This window comes from Tubulanus polymorphus, chromosome 8 (genome assembly GCF_964204645.1).
Source record: "Tubulanus polymorphus chromosome 8, tnTubPoly1.2, whole genome shotgun sequence".
Classification (NCBI taxonomy): domain Eukaryota; kingdom Metazoa; phylum Nemertea; class Palaeonemertea; order Tubulaniformes; family Tubulanidae; genus Tubulanus; species Tubulanus polymorphus.
The window spans coordinates 14,359,602-14,379,636 of record NC_134032.1 but is presented as its reverse complement, the minus strand read 5'-3'; the positions used below and the strand labels follow the sequence as shown (position 1 = coordinate 14,379,636).

General features: G+C 40.2%; 2 protein-coding genes across 2 annotated transcripts; both read left to right on the top strand.

Annotated features, from left to right (window-relative positions):
• The first annotated feature begins 6,282 nt into the window (after positions 1–6,282).
• On the top strand, positions 6,283–9,980 carry LOC141909957 (exosome complex component MTR3-like). The gene is made up of 9 exons (XM_074800642.1): positions 6,283–6,471; positions 6,571–6,634; positions 6,734–6,812; positions 7,413–7,587; positions 7,669–7,729; positions 8,243–8,328; positions 8,493–8,552; positions 9,124–9,240; positions 9,845–9,980. The coding sequence occupies exons 1-9, from the start codon at positions 6,382–6,384 to the stop codon at positions 9,953–9,955; spliced, it is 843 nt and encodes a 280-aa protein (XP_074656743.1). The 5' UTR covers positions 6,283–6,381; the 3' UTR covers positions 9,956–9,980.
• Positions 9,981–10,349: 369 nt separating this feature from the next.
• On the top strand, positions 10,350–17,088 carry LOC141909760 (U5 small nuclear ribonucleoprotein 40 kDa protein-like). Its single transcript, XM_074800363.1, has 9 exons — positions 10,350–10,534; positions 11,112–11,241; positions 12,374–12,467; positions 13,038–13,203; positions 14,138–14,260; positions 14,632–14,752; positions 14,854–14,936; positions 15,922–16,087; positions 16,867–17,088. The coding sequence occupies exons 1-9, from the start codon at positions 10,430–10,432 to the stop codon at positions 16,917–16,919; spliced, it is 1,041 nt and encodes a 346-aa protein (XP_074656464.1). The 5' UTR covers positions 10,350–10,429; the 3' UTR covers positions 16,920–17,088.
• Positions 17,089–20,035: the final 2,947 nt, after the last annotated feature.

Here is a 20,035-nt window from a genome sequence, read left to right as displayed (position 1 = left end):
TTTTAAATTCATTTAATCTGTAGATAGTGGGTTTTTAGCTTTTTATGAGTTTGTCTTTGGTGCCCAGCGGCCAAATTGACCACTTCAGGTTTACCTGATAAATCGGCCAGTAATTGAATATCCGCCAAGGAACTGTCACTTGCTTCGGCAATGACACTGAATGAAAGAAATATTTGAAATGAAAAAGTAAATATTCATAAATTTGATATTTGACCACGTTACGTGGGTCGCCGGTCATAACAGTTAGTGTGTATTTGAACCAGTGGCATGACCAGTGGGTAAGTGGGGTACATTCCCATTTTCAGTAGTATCAGATGAGGATTCCGACTCGTGGCAAGTGAGTATCCATCTAGGTGCCGCTAGTCTGTGCATGTGTGACATCACATCAACAACTGTAAATCCGAATCAAACAATTATAGTTTTCAGAACGAGCAAGGACGGGATATGGATGAAAATGGCGGTTTATTCAGCGACGCCACCTTATATCACCATCAAAAGTTCGGTTGCATCTTCAGATAGTTCATGTCTGAAATGGCTGTTTCATCCTAGCCACTGAAAATTTTCGTTCAGAATATCCGCAGCGTATAGTCCGCGCACGTTTAATTTTCGCATGAATATATCAAACTTGTTTGATTTGTTGCGATGTTGCGATGTTGCGATGTTGCGATGAAATCGGTGCCGGATGCCACAGCACAACTTTACGATGATACGAAAATATCATGCGATTATAGATAACGACCATACGATCATACGATGAATCGTAAAGATGTGCTTTCCTATTATTATTCGCCGAATGTTCGTTTCTGGCAGGGTTTGCATTTCTGTGTGCTCACTTGAACAACAGCGAGTCTGAATTTACTGTTTGACAAACAATAGACTAAAAAGTTCATACACGAATCAACTACAGTTAAACCGATAGCGATCTTTCGCTGAACCATCCGCGTCTCATAATGGTTTAAATTACCTATAAGAGTGACTGGAATAGGAAATCCAGCTCGCTGCATCCTTTCTATGAATATCAATGATTCACACCCGATGAAAACAGCAACAAGAGCAAACGACATTCTCAATGCGCGTAACTCTAACGTGTTGGAAGTTTGATTCTTTATTGCTGAACGACTTTTACCAATTCGTGAAAATTTGATCACAATCAACGCCAAAATCAAAATGACGTTCACGACAAACAGCGCGATCATAGGAGCGACGACACTTAATACAGTGCTCTCCCAGCCGTCTGCGAGACCCTTCCAATGAGAGAGAATTGGCCCTATGAGACCAAATGCCCTGCCTCGTTCAAAAGTCGGAGAGTAGTTGAGCGAACATCTTGTCGGAACAAGAGCTCGGTCCGGAATGAATATCGGAAGGAAAAATAAAAAACTGAAAACATTTAACAATAATATGATACAATTCACTACTTTTCGCGTCCAGAACAATCTCGATTTTAACGGGAAAATTGTAATTACGAGTCTTTCTAAACTGATAAGAACAACGCACCAGTTTCTGGTCTGTTGAAACATGTAAAACGGTCCTATCGCGACAACTATAAATTCCCAGCCAAAATACCAGTCATCCATACGCAAGACTGTTTCCCCTAAATGTACAAAGAGGTGAATGGCGCGTAGAGGGTACATGGCGAACACACTTATTGAATAACATATGTCGAAAATAGCGAGAACTTTGAGTAAATAGTAAACATCTTTGTTCATCTTTTTCAAGACTAAAATCGTGATGACATTCAAAGTGATGCCCAATATCGTGACGGGTCCGTAAAAGAAAATGTACAGATAAACGCTGATTTTATATTCCCAGCGGATCGGCATGTTGGCCTTGGCCCAATCGCAAACTCCATGATAGACTGGTTTTGTGGTGGTAGTAACAGTAGTTGACAGAACGGTCGAAGTGTTTGAATCGTTCATCATTCGTCTAGCGGCTCCTCACGCCCAATTCAACTCGACTCTGAAATATCATCCGCCTAAACCTCCCGGCGTCAGCACACACCAATTTTCAGTAGCAGGTAGTGATTTGTAAAGCGACTGCGCGCTAGTGTATATTTTGTTTTACCCCGAGGTATAAAGGCCCTTAACAATCACGAGCGTTGGAATATGAAAGTTTGATATTTCTAAAAGTTTGGTTTATATCTCTAGATTTTATGTGTCTGTTTGATATCTGTTCTAGTATTACAGTTAGAAGTACGATCAACGGTTGCCGGTACGTATAACATTCTGAATCGAGGATTCCCCTCGAGTGGCAAGTGAGGATCTTCCAGACGAAGCTAGTGTGCATGTAGACATCGGCTTTTGCGGCAAGTGATGATTCCACAAGTGGCAAGTGAGGATCTATCAGATGCTAGTGCGCATTTAGACATCAGCTATTGCGGCAAGTGATGATTCCACCAGTGGCAAGTGAGGATCTATCAGATGAAGCTAGTGTACATGTAGACATCGGCTATTGCGGCAAGTGATGATTCCACCAGTGGCGAGTGAGGATCTATCAGATGAAGCTAGTGCGCATGTAGACATCGGCTATTGCGGCAAGTGATGATTCCACCAGTGGCAAGTGAGGATCTATCAGACGAAGCTAGTGCGCATGTAGACATCGGCTATTGCGGCAAGTGATGATTCCACCAGTGGCAAGTGAGGATCTATCAGACGAAGCTAGTGCGCATGTAGACATCGGCTATTGCGGCAAGTGATGATTCCACCAGTGGCAAGTGAGGATCTATCAGACGAAGCTAGTGTGCATGTAGACATTGCGGCAAGTGATGATTCCACCAGTGGCAAGTGAGGATCTATCAGACGAAGCTAGTGCGAATGGAGACATCGGCTATTGCGGCAAGTGATGATTCCACCAGTGGCAAGTGAGGATCTATCAGATGAAGCTAGTGCGCATTTAGACATCGGCTATTGCGGCAAGTAATGATTCCACTCGTGGCAAGTGAGGATCTATCAAATGAAGCTAGTGTGCATGTGGACATCAGCTACTGCGGCTAGTTATGATCCCACTCGTGGCAAGTGAGGATCTATCAGATGAAGCTAGTGTGCATGTGGACATCAGCTACTGCGGCTAGTTATGATTCCACTCGTGGCAGGCAAGTGAGGATCTATCAGATGTAGCTACTGTGCAGTGGGACATCGACGTGGACTGACCGGTTTTCCGAGAAATAGCAAAATATTCTGGTTTTCGTTTTATATTTTACCGGTGATCATTCATCGGGCAAACTGATCGCTGCGGCAAGATTTCTTGCGGCAAACCTGCGCATGTACCTGTGGGCCACGACCATTGCGGCTTGGGTTCGTGCTGTGGCTGAATCTAGCGGAATCAGATTGTCACATGGATGTTTGAATAGTTGAAATGCTGTCCAGTATTCTAATAGATGTGTGTAGTAGCCTATAGAAGTTGTTTGCAATGATGTTTCAGACGTTATGAATGATGGTTGAAAGATCCCAGCCTGGGCCGCGATGGTTTTGTAAATTGTAGTCGATTAGTGGATCGTTTTATCTACCTGTGTTTGTTGTCGGTGTCTTATCTTGTGTATGTCCATTACTCCGTGTTAAATGTTTTTTTTTTCTAAAGTGTCTTTACAGACAAGGCGTTTTCTGTCATCCAATAGGAAATCGATAATTTTTGGTTCAAAGATTATACTCAAATTCAAAATAACTTTATTGATCCTTAATGTTCAACATATACATCATTGGATTGACATTGTAATACTGCAGAAGTGTAAAAGGGGAAATATGAAAGAGTTGAAAGATGATAACCTTTTTTACCGTGTAAAGTGATAATTAATAATCAAATGATAGGTAATATTTTAGTTTGGTGACAAAGATTTAGTAATCTAAAATGCTCAATTAATAATTTCGAATTCCAACGTATCTTGTTTATGTTCAAATATGAATAATAGTCTTCGAATGTAATATGGTTTACAGATTTTGATAAATAAATAACTGAACATCATTTCACATAATATACGATTTGTTTATGCTTTGAGGAGAGTCATACCGATAGCCTCTCACGGGACAGTATTAAAAATTGGGTCCTCTCACGAGACAGTGTTAAAAATCAGGTCTTCTCAAAGTATTTAAAATTAGGTCCTCTCAAAGTATTTAAAATCGGGTACTCTTAAGGGGCAGTAAGTTGAATCGGGTCCTATCACGGGACAGCATCTTGAACCGGGTTCCCTCACGGGACAGCAAGTTGAATCGGGTCCAGTAATTGACCCTGCATCATTCGTTACTTAGTAACACGTCATTAATAAATGGTTATGTGTAGCAATTGTAACGGCTTGTATCAATTGTAACGGCTTATAGCAATTGTAACGGCTTATATGTAGCAATTGTAACGGCTTATAGCAATTGTAACGGCTTATAGCAATTGTAACGGCTTATATGTAACATTTGATCTGAAACGTCGTCAAAATCCTCTAAAAGTTTTTTTTCTGTGTTTCGTGGTCTTTTCTCTAATAGCGTGCATACCGTCTATGATAGTGCAATTCGCTGCTGAGAGAAATTGTTGACGAAGAAAATGGCGACTCCTTCGGGTCAAGAAAAATTGGACAAAACTAACACGATTTTCGCAGAATACAAGCGTCTGCAAGAATCGAAACAGAAGTTGATTGCAGACAACGGAGGTCGACGTGAGTTTGAATATTGTGGTGAGAAATTCGTTAATTTTCAAAACGTGTACCATCGCAGCGGTGTAAATTCGATGGCGCTGAATCTACCGCAAGAGACAGTAGAGGGCGCTAGAATGTTAGAAATCGGATGCGGAACTGGTTGCATGAGCGTCGTACATTATTTACGCAATAAATCGAAGCTCAGTTACGTGTTGGCGACCGACATCAACCGACAAGCTTTAGAGAATACTAAAGTGAATTTTGAGCGTTACGCCGTCCCGGGAGACGTGCGATATTCCGACGTTTACGAAAATATTCGCGAAGATGAAAAGTTTGATTTGATTTTCTGGCATACTCCTAATCTTTATCAACCAATCGAAAAGGCTGGACAGTTGAACATACTGGACCGTAGTATTACTGATCCCGGTTACGAGGCTATCTGTCGTTTCATAACCGAAGCACACGGCCACCTGCGCCCGGGCGGGAGGGCTGTTTTTAGTTACGGAAACCATGTTGGATTTATGGATGTCCTCAACGAAAAAGCGCTGAAAGCGAACTTGCGATTGGAGAGAATTTGGTATGAACCGACAGTTTATAGCGAAGTTCTATTTGGATATGCTGAACTGTGGCAGGTGATACCAATCAGGGCTGACCAGTAACTACTATAACGACATGTCATAATAATACCATGCTTAAGTGCCAACCGTGATAATACTATAATTTTGCTTATATATTATGCTAATGAGATATTATATCGATTAGAATCGTGTTTGTTTTTAACTAATAATAAATTATAATAGATTTTTTCCCTTTACAATGTCACAAATGCTACCCTTCTGGAATCGACTGCTTAGATATTATCTAAGCAGTGTATCTTTCATTTGTAGTAATTTTATTGAATATTGTATCTTAAATATATAAATAAAATCTTAATATATAGAAAATTCAATTGATTTAGTACTGGATATAACGAACTATCGGTTAAAACGAACAGATTTTCTGGTCCCTTGAAGTTCGCTGTAACGAGGTTCCACTGTATATCAATTTCATTACATTAAAATCGAAGAAATTGCGGTAAACGTCACCGATCTTGACCGGACTAGACGACCAGCAAGTTGGCCCGAGGTACTCAAACACTGAAGCATGATATCATGGAATTCATAGTTAGGAAGCCGCTATCAATGATTTCGTTATTTCCGAGTTACTCTGAACTCCGAGACGGATATGTCTGAGTAATAGGGCGTAGTCTACTGTAAACCTTTCTAGTTCTATGAAACTGGATAATGGGTTATCGCTCTCTCGATAGTGTTCGAACCTTCAGATAATCCCGCTGCCGGATTTTGACCGTCTAGTGCTGCCGCTATGTATAACATAAGCGGTGAATATGTGAACTAACTCATAACCCAGTGTTCCTACTGTGGCATGCGGGTGATAATGATAAGTTAGTTCACAAATTCACCGTCAACGATATTTATAGAGGCAGCACTTGACGGTTAACAAACTGGATAAGCCGCAGTGAATTTCACAATTCATCATGTTATTAAGATATCAAACAAATAAACTAGATGGTGGTTACGCACCTGAAATCTTATTCGTATTGGTAAATTGAAAATAAGATTATTCGCTAGCGTACTTAAAGTCGGGATTCGAGCCCGAAAGTGGCGGAATCAAAGATGTCAGCCCCCATGATCACCACGATTTAACACAACACTAAATAGACACTGAATAATTTTAGTAGTTACACGACCGAAATAAAACTAAACACGACAATGCCTGGTGATACAAGAAGAATAAACGGTCCAGAGGAAACTTTCTATCCGCCAAAGTTTGCAGTCGGAGTTGACATCGACTCAAAACATGTAAATATTTATTTGTTCGATTTCGATTCATTTCAATTCAACAGCTGTTCAAGCGAAATTCAAAAAGAAAACGAAAAATCCACAATAACTATGTTTCAGACTCTACTAGATGAAAACGGTCGAAGAGCTGACGACAGAAATCACGATCAACTTCGACCCGTTTGTAAGTTTCCTGAAAACACTAATGTCATGACAAGCTCAAGAAAACTCAAAGCAGTTTTTGCTGAAAAGTTTGCTATTTGTTGATGTTTCTATATTGTAGTTGTACAAGCGGGAGTGATCAGTAAAGCAAAAGGTTCGGCTTACATTGAAATCGGTCAAACTAAAGTCATGTGTGCCGTGTAAGTCTCTCTAATTAGTCAGTAGATCCCATTAACACTATTCCATCCAACTCAGATATTACTCTCAACTCAAAAGATCTGACTTGAGTTGAGTCTAATGTATCATCCAACTCAGATATCACTCTCAACTCAAAAGATCTGACTTGAGTTCAGTCTAATGTATCATCCAACTCAGATATCACTCTCTAGTCAAAAGATCTGACTTGAACAGAGTCTATTGTATCATCCATCTCGGATATCACTCTCTAGTCAAAAGATCCAACCACAGGGGCTCGTATTTGAAGTTTGGGGGTGAACTGTAGCTTAGATCATCCAGTATCTCTGGTACTATAATTCTTTTTATATATATAGTACCGGTACCAGGGATACTGAATGATCTAAGCTACAATTCACCCCCAAACTTCAAATACAAGCCCCTGTGGATCTGACTTGAGCAGATTCTGTACCGTCCCAATGAGATATCACTCTCTAGTCAAAAGATCTGACTTAGGCGGAGTCTGCTGTATCATCCAACTCCGAATTTTTGTTGTGGCTTGAACGGAGTCTACTGCAGCTTTAACATTAGTTCATTTGATATGTTGGCTCTATTTTTCCACACAGGTACGGACCACGGCAGGTCGCCCGTCGTGAAGATTTCAGTATGAACGGACAGTTATCGTGTGAGCTGAAATACGCGACATTCTCCACTCAGCGTAGACGATCTCATCAACTCGATAATCACGATAAAGATATGTCAGTTATTGTCATGGAAACGCTCGAGCCAGCTGTCTGTTTGGTAAGTAATAAACAGATTGAATTCCTTGATTCGTGGATAATTTCCTCGAAATTAAGCTTTGTTTTTTGATTTGTAATTTAGGATAAATTTCCAAAAGCGATTGTTGATGTGTTTGTAACAGTTCTACAAGATGATGGATCAGGTGCGTAAAATAAAGTCCTTTTGTCTGGAACAGTCTCTGAAAATGGCTTACTGTCCCCTAATTTTTAGGAGCAGTCTCTGAAAATAGTTTACTGTCCCCCGATTGATAGGAACAGTCTCGGAAAATGGTTTACTGTCCCCTGATTGTCAGGAACAGTCTTTGAAAATTATTTACTGTCCCCCGATTGACAGGAACAGTCTCTGAAAATGGTTTACTGTCCCCTGATTGTCAGCAACAATCTCTGAAAACGGTTTACTGTCCCCCAATTGTCAGCAACTGTCTCTGAAAATTCTTTACTGTCCCCTGATTGTCAGCAACAATCTCTGAAAACGGTTTACTGTCCCCCAATTGTCAGCGACTGTCTCTGAAAATTGTTTGCTGTCCCCTGATTGTCAGGAACAGTCTCTGAAAATTGTTGACGGTCCCTTGCAATCCACATCTTCCAAGACACTAGAATCTAAAATCCTAAAACTTTTGTACCTGATTAAGATATTTTCTATTCTATATATCCAGCACTTGCAGCTGCAATAACGTGCGCATCGGTAGCACTGGCCGATGCAGAAATCGAGATGTACGATATCGTCATAGGAACAACTGTTGTAAGTTTCAAGTTCTTGAGTCAAATCAGTTCAATTTTAGTTTGTTAAATCTATAGAGCAAAAAAGGGTGTCGCTAAACCCTAAAACACTTCAACCTACAACCTAGGTCTCTCTCAGGTTGTAATTCTTTCATCGATATGACGTTTTTATTTCAACGCTCTCAGAGACAGACGGACGAAACGATGATTCTAGATCCGACGAATGAAGAGGAGTACAAACCACAGGTGAAGAACCCCCCTGAAGCTGGCTCCCGGTTCCCGGTTCCGGATTGGGCTCCCGATTGAAAATGATTTTGATTCGGGAGCCGAACCGGGAACCGGGAGCCAGCTTCACGGAGGTAGGTGAAGAATGTTTTCTCTGAAAATTATATTCGATACAAAGTCGTTAGTGAAGTAGAGCGTAGGAGGAGGGGGTCAGAGATGCCCACGTCTGCCAATGTGTACATATCAAATTTGCTGAAGTAGTCGTATTTGGAAGATGAATTATATTTAGTAAATTGAATTGGGAATCAAAAACTAAGACAACTTTAGGAATGTGATGACTTTAGCCAAGTTTGAATGTACGCATTCATGAGAAGTCTGAGTAAGGGGCTTAAAATATCAGCAAACATCAGTGGTGTTACAGGGGGGGGGGGGGTAAAAATCAGCAAACATTAGCGATGGGGGTGGGGGGTTAAATTTGCCACTTATTAAATTAATCGTCATATGTTGAGTTTATTGTGGTCAGCAGCAGAAGAAATAAACTGCAGGTGTGTTGATTGATAACATGATATATTGAAAACTCTTTGTTATGCAGGTTCGCAACTGTGAGTCTATTAACAATGGGATGGTTACTATCGGTTACCTGCCGTCGTTGAATCAGATTTCATGCTCTGCACTCGTCGGACAAATGCTACTGGAAAATATTTCTCAGGTTCGTTTTAAAGATAACTGTGAATTTGTTACTTGTGAGGCACTGTAGGTAACCTGGAGCCGATTGCCACACAGGACATTATTAGCGGGTTTGAAATTTCCTTTCCTAATTGAGGAGAGACCAGGGAAGAACCTTCGACCAAGAAACTCTGTCGCCACCAGGGTTTGAACCCATAAACCCTGGATTGACGAGACCAGTGACCGGCGGCTTAACCCACTCGGCCACTGCGCCTCTCTGTGCCCCGAGCTCTGCTTAAGTTTATTGGCTCTGATTATGACGTGCCCGAGACCTGTTTACCCTGAAATTAATGGCTCTGCTTTTCACGTGCTCCGGACCCAGCTTACCCTGAAGTTGCTTGCCTCTGATTATTACATGCCCCTGACCAAGCTTGCCATATGCCTCGGACTCTGTTTGCCTTGGGGCTAATTATCTCTGATTATCACGAGCCCTCAACTTCAATTCATTGTGGTAACGACCCAGATCCCTGATCCGAATGCCCTGGAATACACCTCAGATTTGTGCTGTGACATTTAAGACAACCTCCAGGTCTGGCTACTACATGTAAAATATATTTTCTTGTAATCGGTATATTGATGTTTTGCAGGCTGTGAAAGTCGCCGTGACGTCGTGTTTAAAAATCTATCCAGTCGTACAGAAAACAATTCTAGAATCAGTAAAACAGAAACGATCAAAAACAACATCGACAAATTCCTGAAGTTTTTGACGACCAATTTTCATGCATTTGTATTATTTAGTTATGTAAATAAATTCATTCATTCAATCTCTTCAGTGAAATGTTCATTCGATTTTATTCTGGATTCCGGTTTTGTGCTGAAAAGAGGATAAAAAGGTTGGTTGTCGACACGGGTAAGACCCTGCTGGTCACACAGATTCGAGATGATTCGATATGAGATGACCAGTACCATGGAGCAATTCTATATTCAAATAACTTTTGGTTGGTTTGTCCATTTTGGTCGGTCTCTGTAAGTTTTGTTAAGTCAGGTTTCTATTCCATTGCCGGGTCGGTCTGTCTCATTATTTATCAATACTCGGATAGAATAAATCTTTATTGAATTGAATTGAATTATCGGTATTTAGCACAAGCCGGCACTACTTCCGGGTTTCTTTGAAGAACAATAAATTTTTCAATTTTTTTCTCATCCTTATTGAAAATTCGGAATTTGTGAGAATGGATTTGAAGCGTAAAGCGATGGAAGGTGCTCTGGTGCCCGCTAAAAAGTCTAAAACGGATTCGATAGCGATTTACGGCAGGGACAACGCCGTTATTGAAGCGGTAAGCATCGTCAATTCAAATTCAAATATTTTATTGTTTCTATAAACATGTACACCTTATGATATTGATAGATATTGGTTTGAGAAACTAATAATATCCGACCGCGAAACTAAACAACCGCATCCCAGACAGGTCACTGAAAAATTTAACCTCGTCCTTGCTTGATTCACATATAAATTATTGCTCCTCTGACCTCTGGCTCTGCCGGCCGGCTCTGGCCTACCCGGGTCATTTTGTAAACTGGACTGGTACTGCAAAAAAGATTTTGTAATCAATCAATTAGTTCATTTCTACCCTCTGGGCTTTTATTGTAAGCTTGGTCTTGATTTTAAGAAAGTTAAATTCAGGGTAGATAGGCGGTGGGACCAGGTCTACTTAAAACTTAAGCAGAAATAAAACCAGGGGCCAGTTGTTCAAAAGTTGTTAAAGATAACCAGTGGATAGATACCATAGTAACAATGAACTTTTAATTGTCACCTATCCACTGGTTAACTCTTACCAACTTTTGAGCAACTGGCCCCAGGTATCTATTTTTCTTAAGTCTTAAGGGTTTTCTTTATTTTTCTATATGTGACAGGGTTCAGCTCGTACGTCTAACCTGGAAGCTCCTATAATGCTTCTAACCGGTCACGAGGGTGAAATATTCTGCGGTAAATTCTCACCTGACGGACAGTACTTCGCCTCAGCAGGATTCGATCGTCTTATCTGTAAGTATTATCACGAAACAGGTTCCGGTCATCCTTATTACCGAGATGACGTATTTTACCGAGATCAACCGAGATGAAATGAAATATAACATATTTATTTATTCCTTATCGATTTTAACAATTGAAATCATATCATGTCAGTAATAAATACCTGCTGGAGTCATATTTTACATATTTTGTCGGATATTTTTGTAGAAAAATAACTTAACTTTACCGAGATGAGATCGTCGATCAATCAAATTCAATGAAATTTTATTGCTAACCGAGTTTACGTATTTGAAGTCAAAATTTTTTTTAATAAAAAAAATATGTAAAAAATGACTCTAGAAGGTATTTATTACTGATATAACATGATTTCAAGTGTTAAAATCGATAAGGAATAAATAAATATGCTATATTTCATTTCATCTCGGTTCATCTCGGTAAAATACGTCATCTCGGTAATAAGGATGACCGACAGGTTCAAATGTTAAAACACGAGAAATCCCACAGTGAATTCAGCCAAAATGAGAAACTTGAATAGAAGAGTATATATATCAGGCGTACTCCTGATGATGGCTCCTGATCAGTACGCCTGCTATTCTGTTTCTCGTTTTGACAGTATTTATTGTGGGATTTCTCGCATTTATTCATCATACACGGATATTGTGTTTTCTTCTCGACGCAGGTTCAAATGTCGTTTAAATTCTAAACCCCTGCTGCCAGTTTTATACTAGTCATGGCTTAAATCTAGACTGAATCTAAGACCATTTTAGTACGGTACTAAAGGCGGGCGTAGGTCGGCCTTGCGACGGCTTGTAACTCACTGCGACCGCCAGCGACGATAGCGTCGCAACGACTCACCGACCTACGCTACCTTGCGACTGCCAGTGACGGGTTGCGACTGCCAGTCGCAATGAGTCGCACATGTTCTACTTTCTGCGACGCGACGCGACCGTCGCAACCGACCTGCACGCTCTTGCAACTGGGAGCAACTAGTCGCACACAGTCGCTGACAATCGCGTCGCAACCGACTTACGCCCCCACTCGTGACGCGACGATGGCGTCGCAAGGCCGACCTACGCCCGGCTTAAGGTACAGACAACTTAAGACCCCGAGATTATATGAGGAATTGTTAATGATTGTTTTGTAGATTTGTGGACAGTGTACGGGGAATGTCAGAATCTGGGAATCCTGAAAGGTCATTCTGGAGCTGTGATGGAACTCCAATGGTCCACGGACATCAAGTAAGTAACCATACATGACATAGTATGATGTTCATAGGGTTTCTACGGGTTAGGGGATTTTGGAGTCATTTATTATTACCTACAGAGATTCAGGGAATTCCGACTCTTTTCGTGAAAATCAAGAAGTTTGAATTTTTGGTTTCTTGTTCTTGCTGGTGAAGGAACGTCTCGATAAGAAACAGCCCTCACCGAGGATATCTTATAATTCAATCAGGGAATTTGAATTTTTGGTGTCCTGCTGTTCTTGTTGGTGTCCATTGACACAAGGAACCTCTTGATAAGAAACAGTTCCAACTGAGGATATCTTATAATTTAATCAGGGAATTTGAATTTTTGGTGTCTTGTTGTTCTTGCTGGTGACGAGTGGCACAAGGAACATCTTGATAAGAAACTGCCTCCACTGAGGATATCATAATTCAATCCGGGAATTATATCAGGGCATTTTGGATTCCCCGATCTGTAAGATCCCTGTGTTCGTTTTTAAAATACGTTTATCTTCAGAATTTTATAGACCTAACTGTTTTGATGAATTCAGTGCAATATTTTGAATTTTTTTTCCGTTGCTGATAGTACGCTGTGCACAGCATCGTCCGATAAAACTGTGGCATTGTGGGACGTAATGACCGGACAGAGAATTAAACGATTGAAAGGTCACCAGACGTTTGTAAACACAGTGAATCTCGCTCGTCGAGGTCCTCAGCTGATCTGCAGCGGTAGTGATGATGGAACTGTCAAGGTATGTTTATCATCCTCATTCATCATAACACTAATTTAACCTATTCTGCGTCTTATTCCGATGAGGTTCTAAACTAGGCTGTAGTTCAAACTTGAGTGGGATTCAAACTTGAATGATTCAGACCAGCCTTATGATCTAGATATAGGTTATAGAACTGTAATGAGCTTAGACTGGTCTTAAGATATTAGATTATTTCTAAAATGAAAATTAGCCTTCATTGGTCTTAAGTTGTTAGATTGGTTGTAGAACCAAAATGAGCTTAGACTGGTCTTAAGTTGTTAGATTGGTTGTAGAACCAAAATGAGTTTAGACTGGTCTTAAGTTGTTTGATTGGTTGTAGAACTAATATGAGCTTAGACTGGTCTTAAGTTGTTAGATTGGTTATAGAACTAATATGAGCTTCGACTGATCTTAAGTTGTTAGATTGGTTATAGAACAAAAATGAGTTTAGACTGGTCTTAAATTGTTAGATTGGTTGTAGAACCAAAATGAGTTTAGACTGGTCTTAAGTTGTTAGATTGGTTGTAGAACCAAAATGAGTTTAGACTGGTCTTAAGTTGTTAGATTGGTTATAGAACCAAAATGAGCTTAGACTGGTCTTAAGTTGTTAGATTGGTTATAGAACTAAAATGAGCTTAGACTGGTCTTAAGTTGTTAGATTGGTTATAGAACCAAAATGAGCTTAGACTGGTCTTAAGTTGTTAGATTGGTTATAGAACTAAAATGAGCTTAGACTGGTCTTAAGTTGTTAGATTGGTTATAGAACCAAAATGAGCTTAGACTGGTCTTATGTTGTTAGATTGGTTATAGAACTAAAATGAGCTTAGACTGGTCTTAAGTTGTTAGATTGGTTACAACACCAAAATTAGTGGTTACCAGAATCAAACTGGTTTTTAGTAAGTAAGTCGCTGAATTACTGTTTCTCTTTTGACAGTTATGGGATTCTCGAAAGAAAGGTGAAATTTGGACGTTTCAAAACACGTATCAGGTGACGTCTGTGACGTTCAGTGATACAGCTGAACAGATCATGTCGGGCGGCATCGATAATGACATCAAGGTAAATATATTGTAATAATGATTATTTATTTAACATTGAATTTACATTCATACATGGATAAATTGATAGGGGTCATTTATTTATTACGTACGCATTAGGGGAGGGGGAGGGGTCAGTGGAATAGTGTACTGTAATACTTAATGTATACGAAAAAATGGCCGATTTTGCGTACAGGGGGAGGAGGGGGGGGTCGAAAAATTCAAATTTTATGCGTACGTAATAAATGAATGATCCCTTAGCAGAGTTTTGTGCTGATGGACCAAAAATACCGTCCCAATTAGATGAATGTCGGAATGAATATGATCGCAATCAAAATGAGGCGGTTTTCACGAGTCCCTCAACAGAATATTAAGTTGTTTGTTTTTTTTCAGATTTGGGATTTAAGGAAGAACTCGCTATTATACAGAATGAGGGGTCACTCTGATACTGTAACTGGAATGCGTTTGAGTCCGGACGGTTCCTATTTACTCACAACTGCTATGGATAATACAGGTTAGTAGAAGAACCCTCTCAGGGTCCCTACGACTCCTCAAAAACTTCTAAAATGATGTTCCATAGAAAGAGTTGACAAGATTTTCTGATAAATTTTTCAGTGCGTATTTGGGATGTTCGTCCGTTTGCGCCTCAGGAACGATGCGTAAAAATTTTCCAAGGAAATCAACATACATTCGAAAAGGTAAACAGACAAGTTACTGACCAGACTCTTCACGGTTTCACTGCTGCAACCCGTACGGTTTCACTGTTGCAACCCGTACGGTTTCACTGCTGCAACCCGTACGGTTTCACTGTTGCAACCCGCACGGTTTCACTGTTGCAACCCGTACGGTTTCGCTGTTGCAACCCGCACGGTTTCACTGTTGCAACCCGTACGGTTTCGCTGTTGCAACCCGCACGGTTTCGCTGTTGCAACCCGTACGGTTTCACTGTTGCAACCCGCACGGTTTCACTGTTGCAACCCGCACGGTTTCACTGTTGCAACCCGCACGGTCTCGCTGTTGTAACCCGTACGGTTTCGCTGTTGTAACCCGTACGGTTTCGCTGTTGCAACCCGTACGGTTTCGCTGCTGCAACCCGTACGGTTTCACTGTTGCAACCCGCACGGTTTCACTGTTGCAACCCGTACGGTTTCACTGCTGCAACCCGCACGGTTTCACTGTTTAAATTTACGGTTTAAATTTCAGCAAAACTAATAAAATGATGTTTCAATTGAATTCTATGAGTTTATAACAGAGTGGCCATTTACTGGAAAACTCAGGGAAAATTTTGCAAAAGAATTTGACAAATTTTACCGGAAATGTTATTGACCACACGTTTATCAGTAGGTCTACTTGATTCAATAAAAAATGAATGAATCAGAACATTTCAAACTTAGAAATTTTTCTGATTTTCTCGGGGAATTTTGTGTGACCCAATAGAATCATCAGGGATTTATGAAAATGGATAAGGGGATTTATGAAAATGGCACAAAGTGGCCAGCCTGTTTAGTTTGTTAATCATGTTTGAAAAAGGCTCATAGAATTGAGTGGCAATTTATTTTCTATTCAAGAAAAAATCTGGTCTGCAAATTTAAATCAAGATCTTTGGTCCAGATGTTTTGCTATGAAAAAGAAAATCGTAAACAACATTTTTTAAAGAATTTCTTTCTAATTTTTGTATTGTAGAATTTATTACGCGTATCGTGGTCGGCAGACGGAAGTCAGGTGACCGCCGGTTCAGGAGATCGGTTTGTTTATATCTGGGACACGACGTCACGTAGAATTCTGTACAAACTACCCGGACATGCTGGCTCCGTCAACGAAACTGATTTCCATCCGTTTGAACCAATCAGTAAGTCCGTCTCCTCATTTGAATATTCATATTATTATGTTTTTTTGAACCAATCAGTAAGTTCGAATGTTCATTTAAATATTCATATATTGATATTTTTTCAATCTATCTGCAGTAAGTCTTCAAGTTGGTTCATTTGAATATTTATGAATTAGTTATGTTGGTTCTTCAAAATTCCGGATCCAATTCTGTTGTGGATTAAAATTTGACGACAGGGTCCGATCTAAGCACTAAGTCCAATTGCCCGCGATAAGTATATTCTCATCAGGGCAAGTAGGTTATCATTATCACTTGTCCCCAGGGCTAGTGTAATTTTATGTCACAAAGCTTTTTTCCCGTTCCATACAACAGATTTCTTAACGCATTTCCTTTTCGCGATAAAATGGAAGATTTTTCAGAAAAGGAATCATAGTGCTACCAATCGGACTGCCTGTGTAGGGCAAGTAGCTTTTGGAGGGGGGCAAGCAAAATTTCAGATATGCTTGCCCCCCGGCAAGTGCCTCTCATTCCGTAGATCGGACCCTGTGATGATCATAAGCATTAGAATATCTGATATCACCTTGCTCGAAATCAAAATCTAACCTAGAACTGTAAGGAATCGAGTCCAGATAAAATGTCATCAACATTGTTCCAGGACACAGTTCCTCGGTTTTGAGTATATAGCAGTTTAGACACGGAAATAGTTGCAATTAAAGCAAACTCGATCACATCAGACAGAGAACTGTGAAACTGGATCCACAAACAATCCTAAATTCATTCATATTTACTTATATTTTCAGTCGCATCAGTATCAAGTGATAAGAAGATATATTTCGGAGAAATCGGAACGTGAATAAAGCGTCTGCTGTTTCTAGATGACGACAGACGGCTTAAATTAATCATCGCATTTACGTAAATCTATGAGGAGTTTGAATAAATTATGTCTGAAATTCGCTCCAGGATTCCATGTAATGATAAAATTTCCTTCACAATTGTAAATATTCGTAAATAAAGTTTTATACATACAAAATTTTCTTGTAGACAATGAATGACCCCCTAGTTCTAGAGACAGGACAAAGTTGCAGACAATGGACCCCTAGGTTCAAAGTTCTCGTCTATTCAGCATCAGGACCACTCTGAATCAGCGTCAGTAATTATTGGGTTCGAACCCGGGACACCCCTGTACATCCTTTATTCAGCATCAGGACCAGCCTCAGTAATTAAGGGTTCGAACCCGGGACCCCCTCTGTACAATGTCTATTCAGCATCAGGATAACTCTGAATCTTGGTAACCAGTAATAACTTTTGTTAAGATATCAACATTTTACCGTACGGTGCTGTCGCTATGCTCATCGTTAGCGGGATTTTCATACACTAACGCAAGTTAACTCTGGCAATCGAGTTTCTGCCATTTAACCCTAGCTTGCCAGAGTTGACTTGCGTTAGTGTATGAAAATCTCGCTAACGATGAGCATAGCGGCAGCACCGTACAGTCGGGACTGCAGTACATCATCTATTCAGCATCAGGGCCCGCACTCTGAATCAGTGTCAGTAATTACTAGGTTCGAACCCGAGACACCCCTGTACTATGCCTATTCAGCATCAGGATCACTCTGAATCCTAGTAACCAGTAATCACTTTTGTTTAAGATATCAACATTTTACCGTACAGTGCTGCCGCTATGCTCATCGTTAGCGGGATTTTCATACACTAACGCAAGTTAACTCTGGCAATCGAGTTTCTGCCATTAACCCTAGGTTGCCAGAGTTGACTTGCATTAGTGTGTGAAAATCCCGCTAACGATGAGCATAGCGGCAGCACCATACGGTCTGGTCTACAGTACATCATCTATCAGCATCAGGACCACTCTGAATCAGTGTCAGTAATAACTGGGTTCGAACCCGCGACACCCCTGCACATCCTCTATTCGGCATCGACCACTCTGAATCAGTATCAGTAATTACTGGGTTCGAACCCGGGACACCCTCTATCTAACTCTGACCTAGTTCCGGAGATGAAGCCCTTGTAGACAATGGAACCCTAGTTCCTTCAATCAGTGGACCAAAAACCCCCTGTTTTCTAGAGACTTGGTACTGGTACATCATAGACGCCCAGTTCCGGAGACGAGAAACATTTGAAACAAATTCAGTTCCATTATTTGATAAAAACATGTTTTATTTTTCTGGAATGTTTATCATCAAAATTCATCAAATATGAAAAACTATTGATGTTGATAATTGCACAATATCATAATTAATCAATGGTTATATATAACAAACACGTTTCAAAAACACCACTTTCTACAAACAAATCACCCATCCTATATTTAAATCTTTAAAATTGTTTCACTTCGCGAAAATCACCCATCTTACTGATTACCACTGTCAATCAAATTCATGATAAATTTCTTAATTAACTAGTTATTTACTTAATTAACGGGTTAACCGCTTAATTAACAAGTTAATTGATCGACTCAATCGACTTTCAATATTGAGACATTTGAAATCTTATTTACAAACTCACACAAACACCCAAAATATTTTTTGCATAACATTTCTTACAGATGATGATGGCGACGATGATAATGATGATGATGATGATGATGATGATGATGATGATGATGGAGCCAGTTCAGGGTTAATCATTCACTACTAGTAGTCTTCACTACAAGTCTTCAAGTTGGCTCATTTGAATATTTATGAATAAGTCTTGTTGGTTTTTCAAAATTCTGGATCCAATTCTGTTGTGGATCAAAATTTGACGACAGGGTCCGATCTAAGCACTTGTCCGAATGCCCGGGATAAGTATATTCTCATCAGGGCAACTGTCTAGTGACATCTAGTGTCATTATCACCGGGCTAGTGCAATTTTATGTCACAAAGCTTTTTTCCCATTTGATACAACAGATTTCTTAACGCATTTTATTTTCGCGATAAAATGGAAGATTTTTCAGAAAAGGAATCATAGTGCTACCAATCGGACTGCCTGTGTAGGGCAAGTGGCTTTTGGAGGGGGGCAAGCAAAATTTCAGATATGCTTGCCCCCCGGCAAGTGCCTCTCATTCCGTAGATCGGACCCTGTGACGATCATAAGCATTAGAATATCTGAGATCACCTTGCTCGAAATCAAAATCTAACCTAGAACTGTAAGGAACCGAGTCCAGGTAAAATGTCATCAACACAGTTCCAGGACACAGTTCCTCGGTTTTGAGTATATAGCAGTTTAGACACGGAAATAGTTGCAATTAAAGCAAACTCGATCACATCAGACAGAGAACCGTGAGACTGGATCCACAAACAATCCTAAATTCATTCATGCTTACTAATATTTTCAGTCGCATCAGTATCAAGTGATAAGAAGATATATTTCGGAGAAATCGGAACGTGAATAAAGCGTCTGCTGTTTCTAGATGACGACAGACGGCTTAAATTAATCATCGCATTTACATAAATCTATGAGGAGTTTGAATGAATTATGTCTGAAATTCGCTCCAGGATTCCATGTAATGATGAAATTTCCTTCACAATTGTAAATATTCGTAAGTAAAGTTTTATACATACAGAATTTTCTTGTAGACAATGAATGACCCCCTAGTTCTAGAGACAGGACAAAATTGCAGACAATGGACCCCTAGGTTCAAAGTTCTCGTCTATTCAGAATCAGGACCACTCTGAATCAGCGTCAGTAATTAATGGGTTCGAACCCGGGACACCCCTGTACATCTTTTATTCAGCATCAGGACCACTCTCAGTGTCAGTAATTAATGGGTTCGAACCCGGGACACCCCTTTACATCCTTTATTCAGCATCAGGACCAGCCTCAGTAATTAAGGGTTCGAACCCGGGACCCCCTCTGTACAATGTCTATTCAGCATCATGATAACTCTGAATCTTAGTAACCAGTAATAACTTTTGTTAAGATATCAACATTTTACCGTACGGTGCTGCCGCTATGCTCATCGTTAGCGGG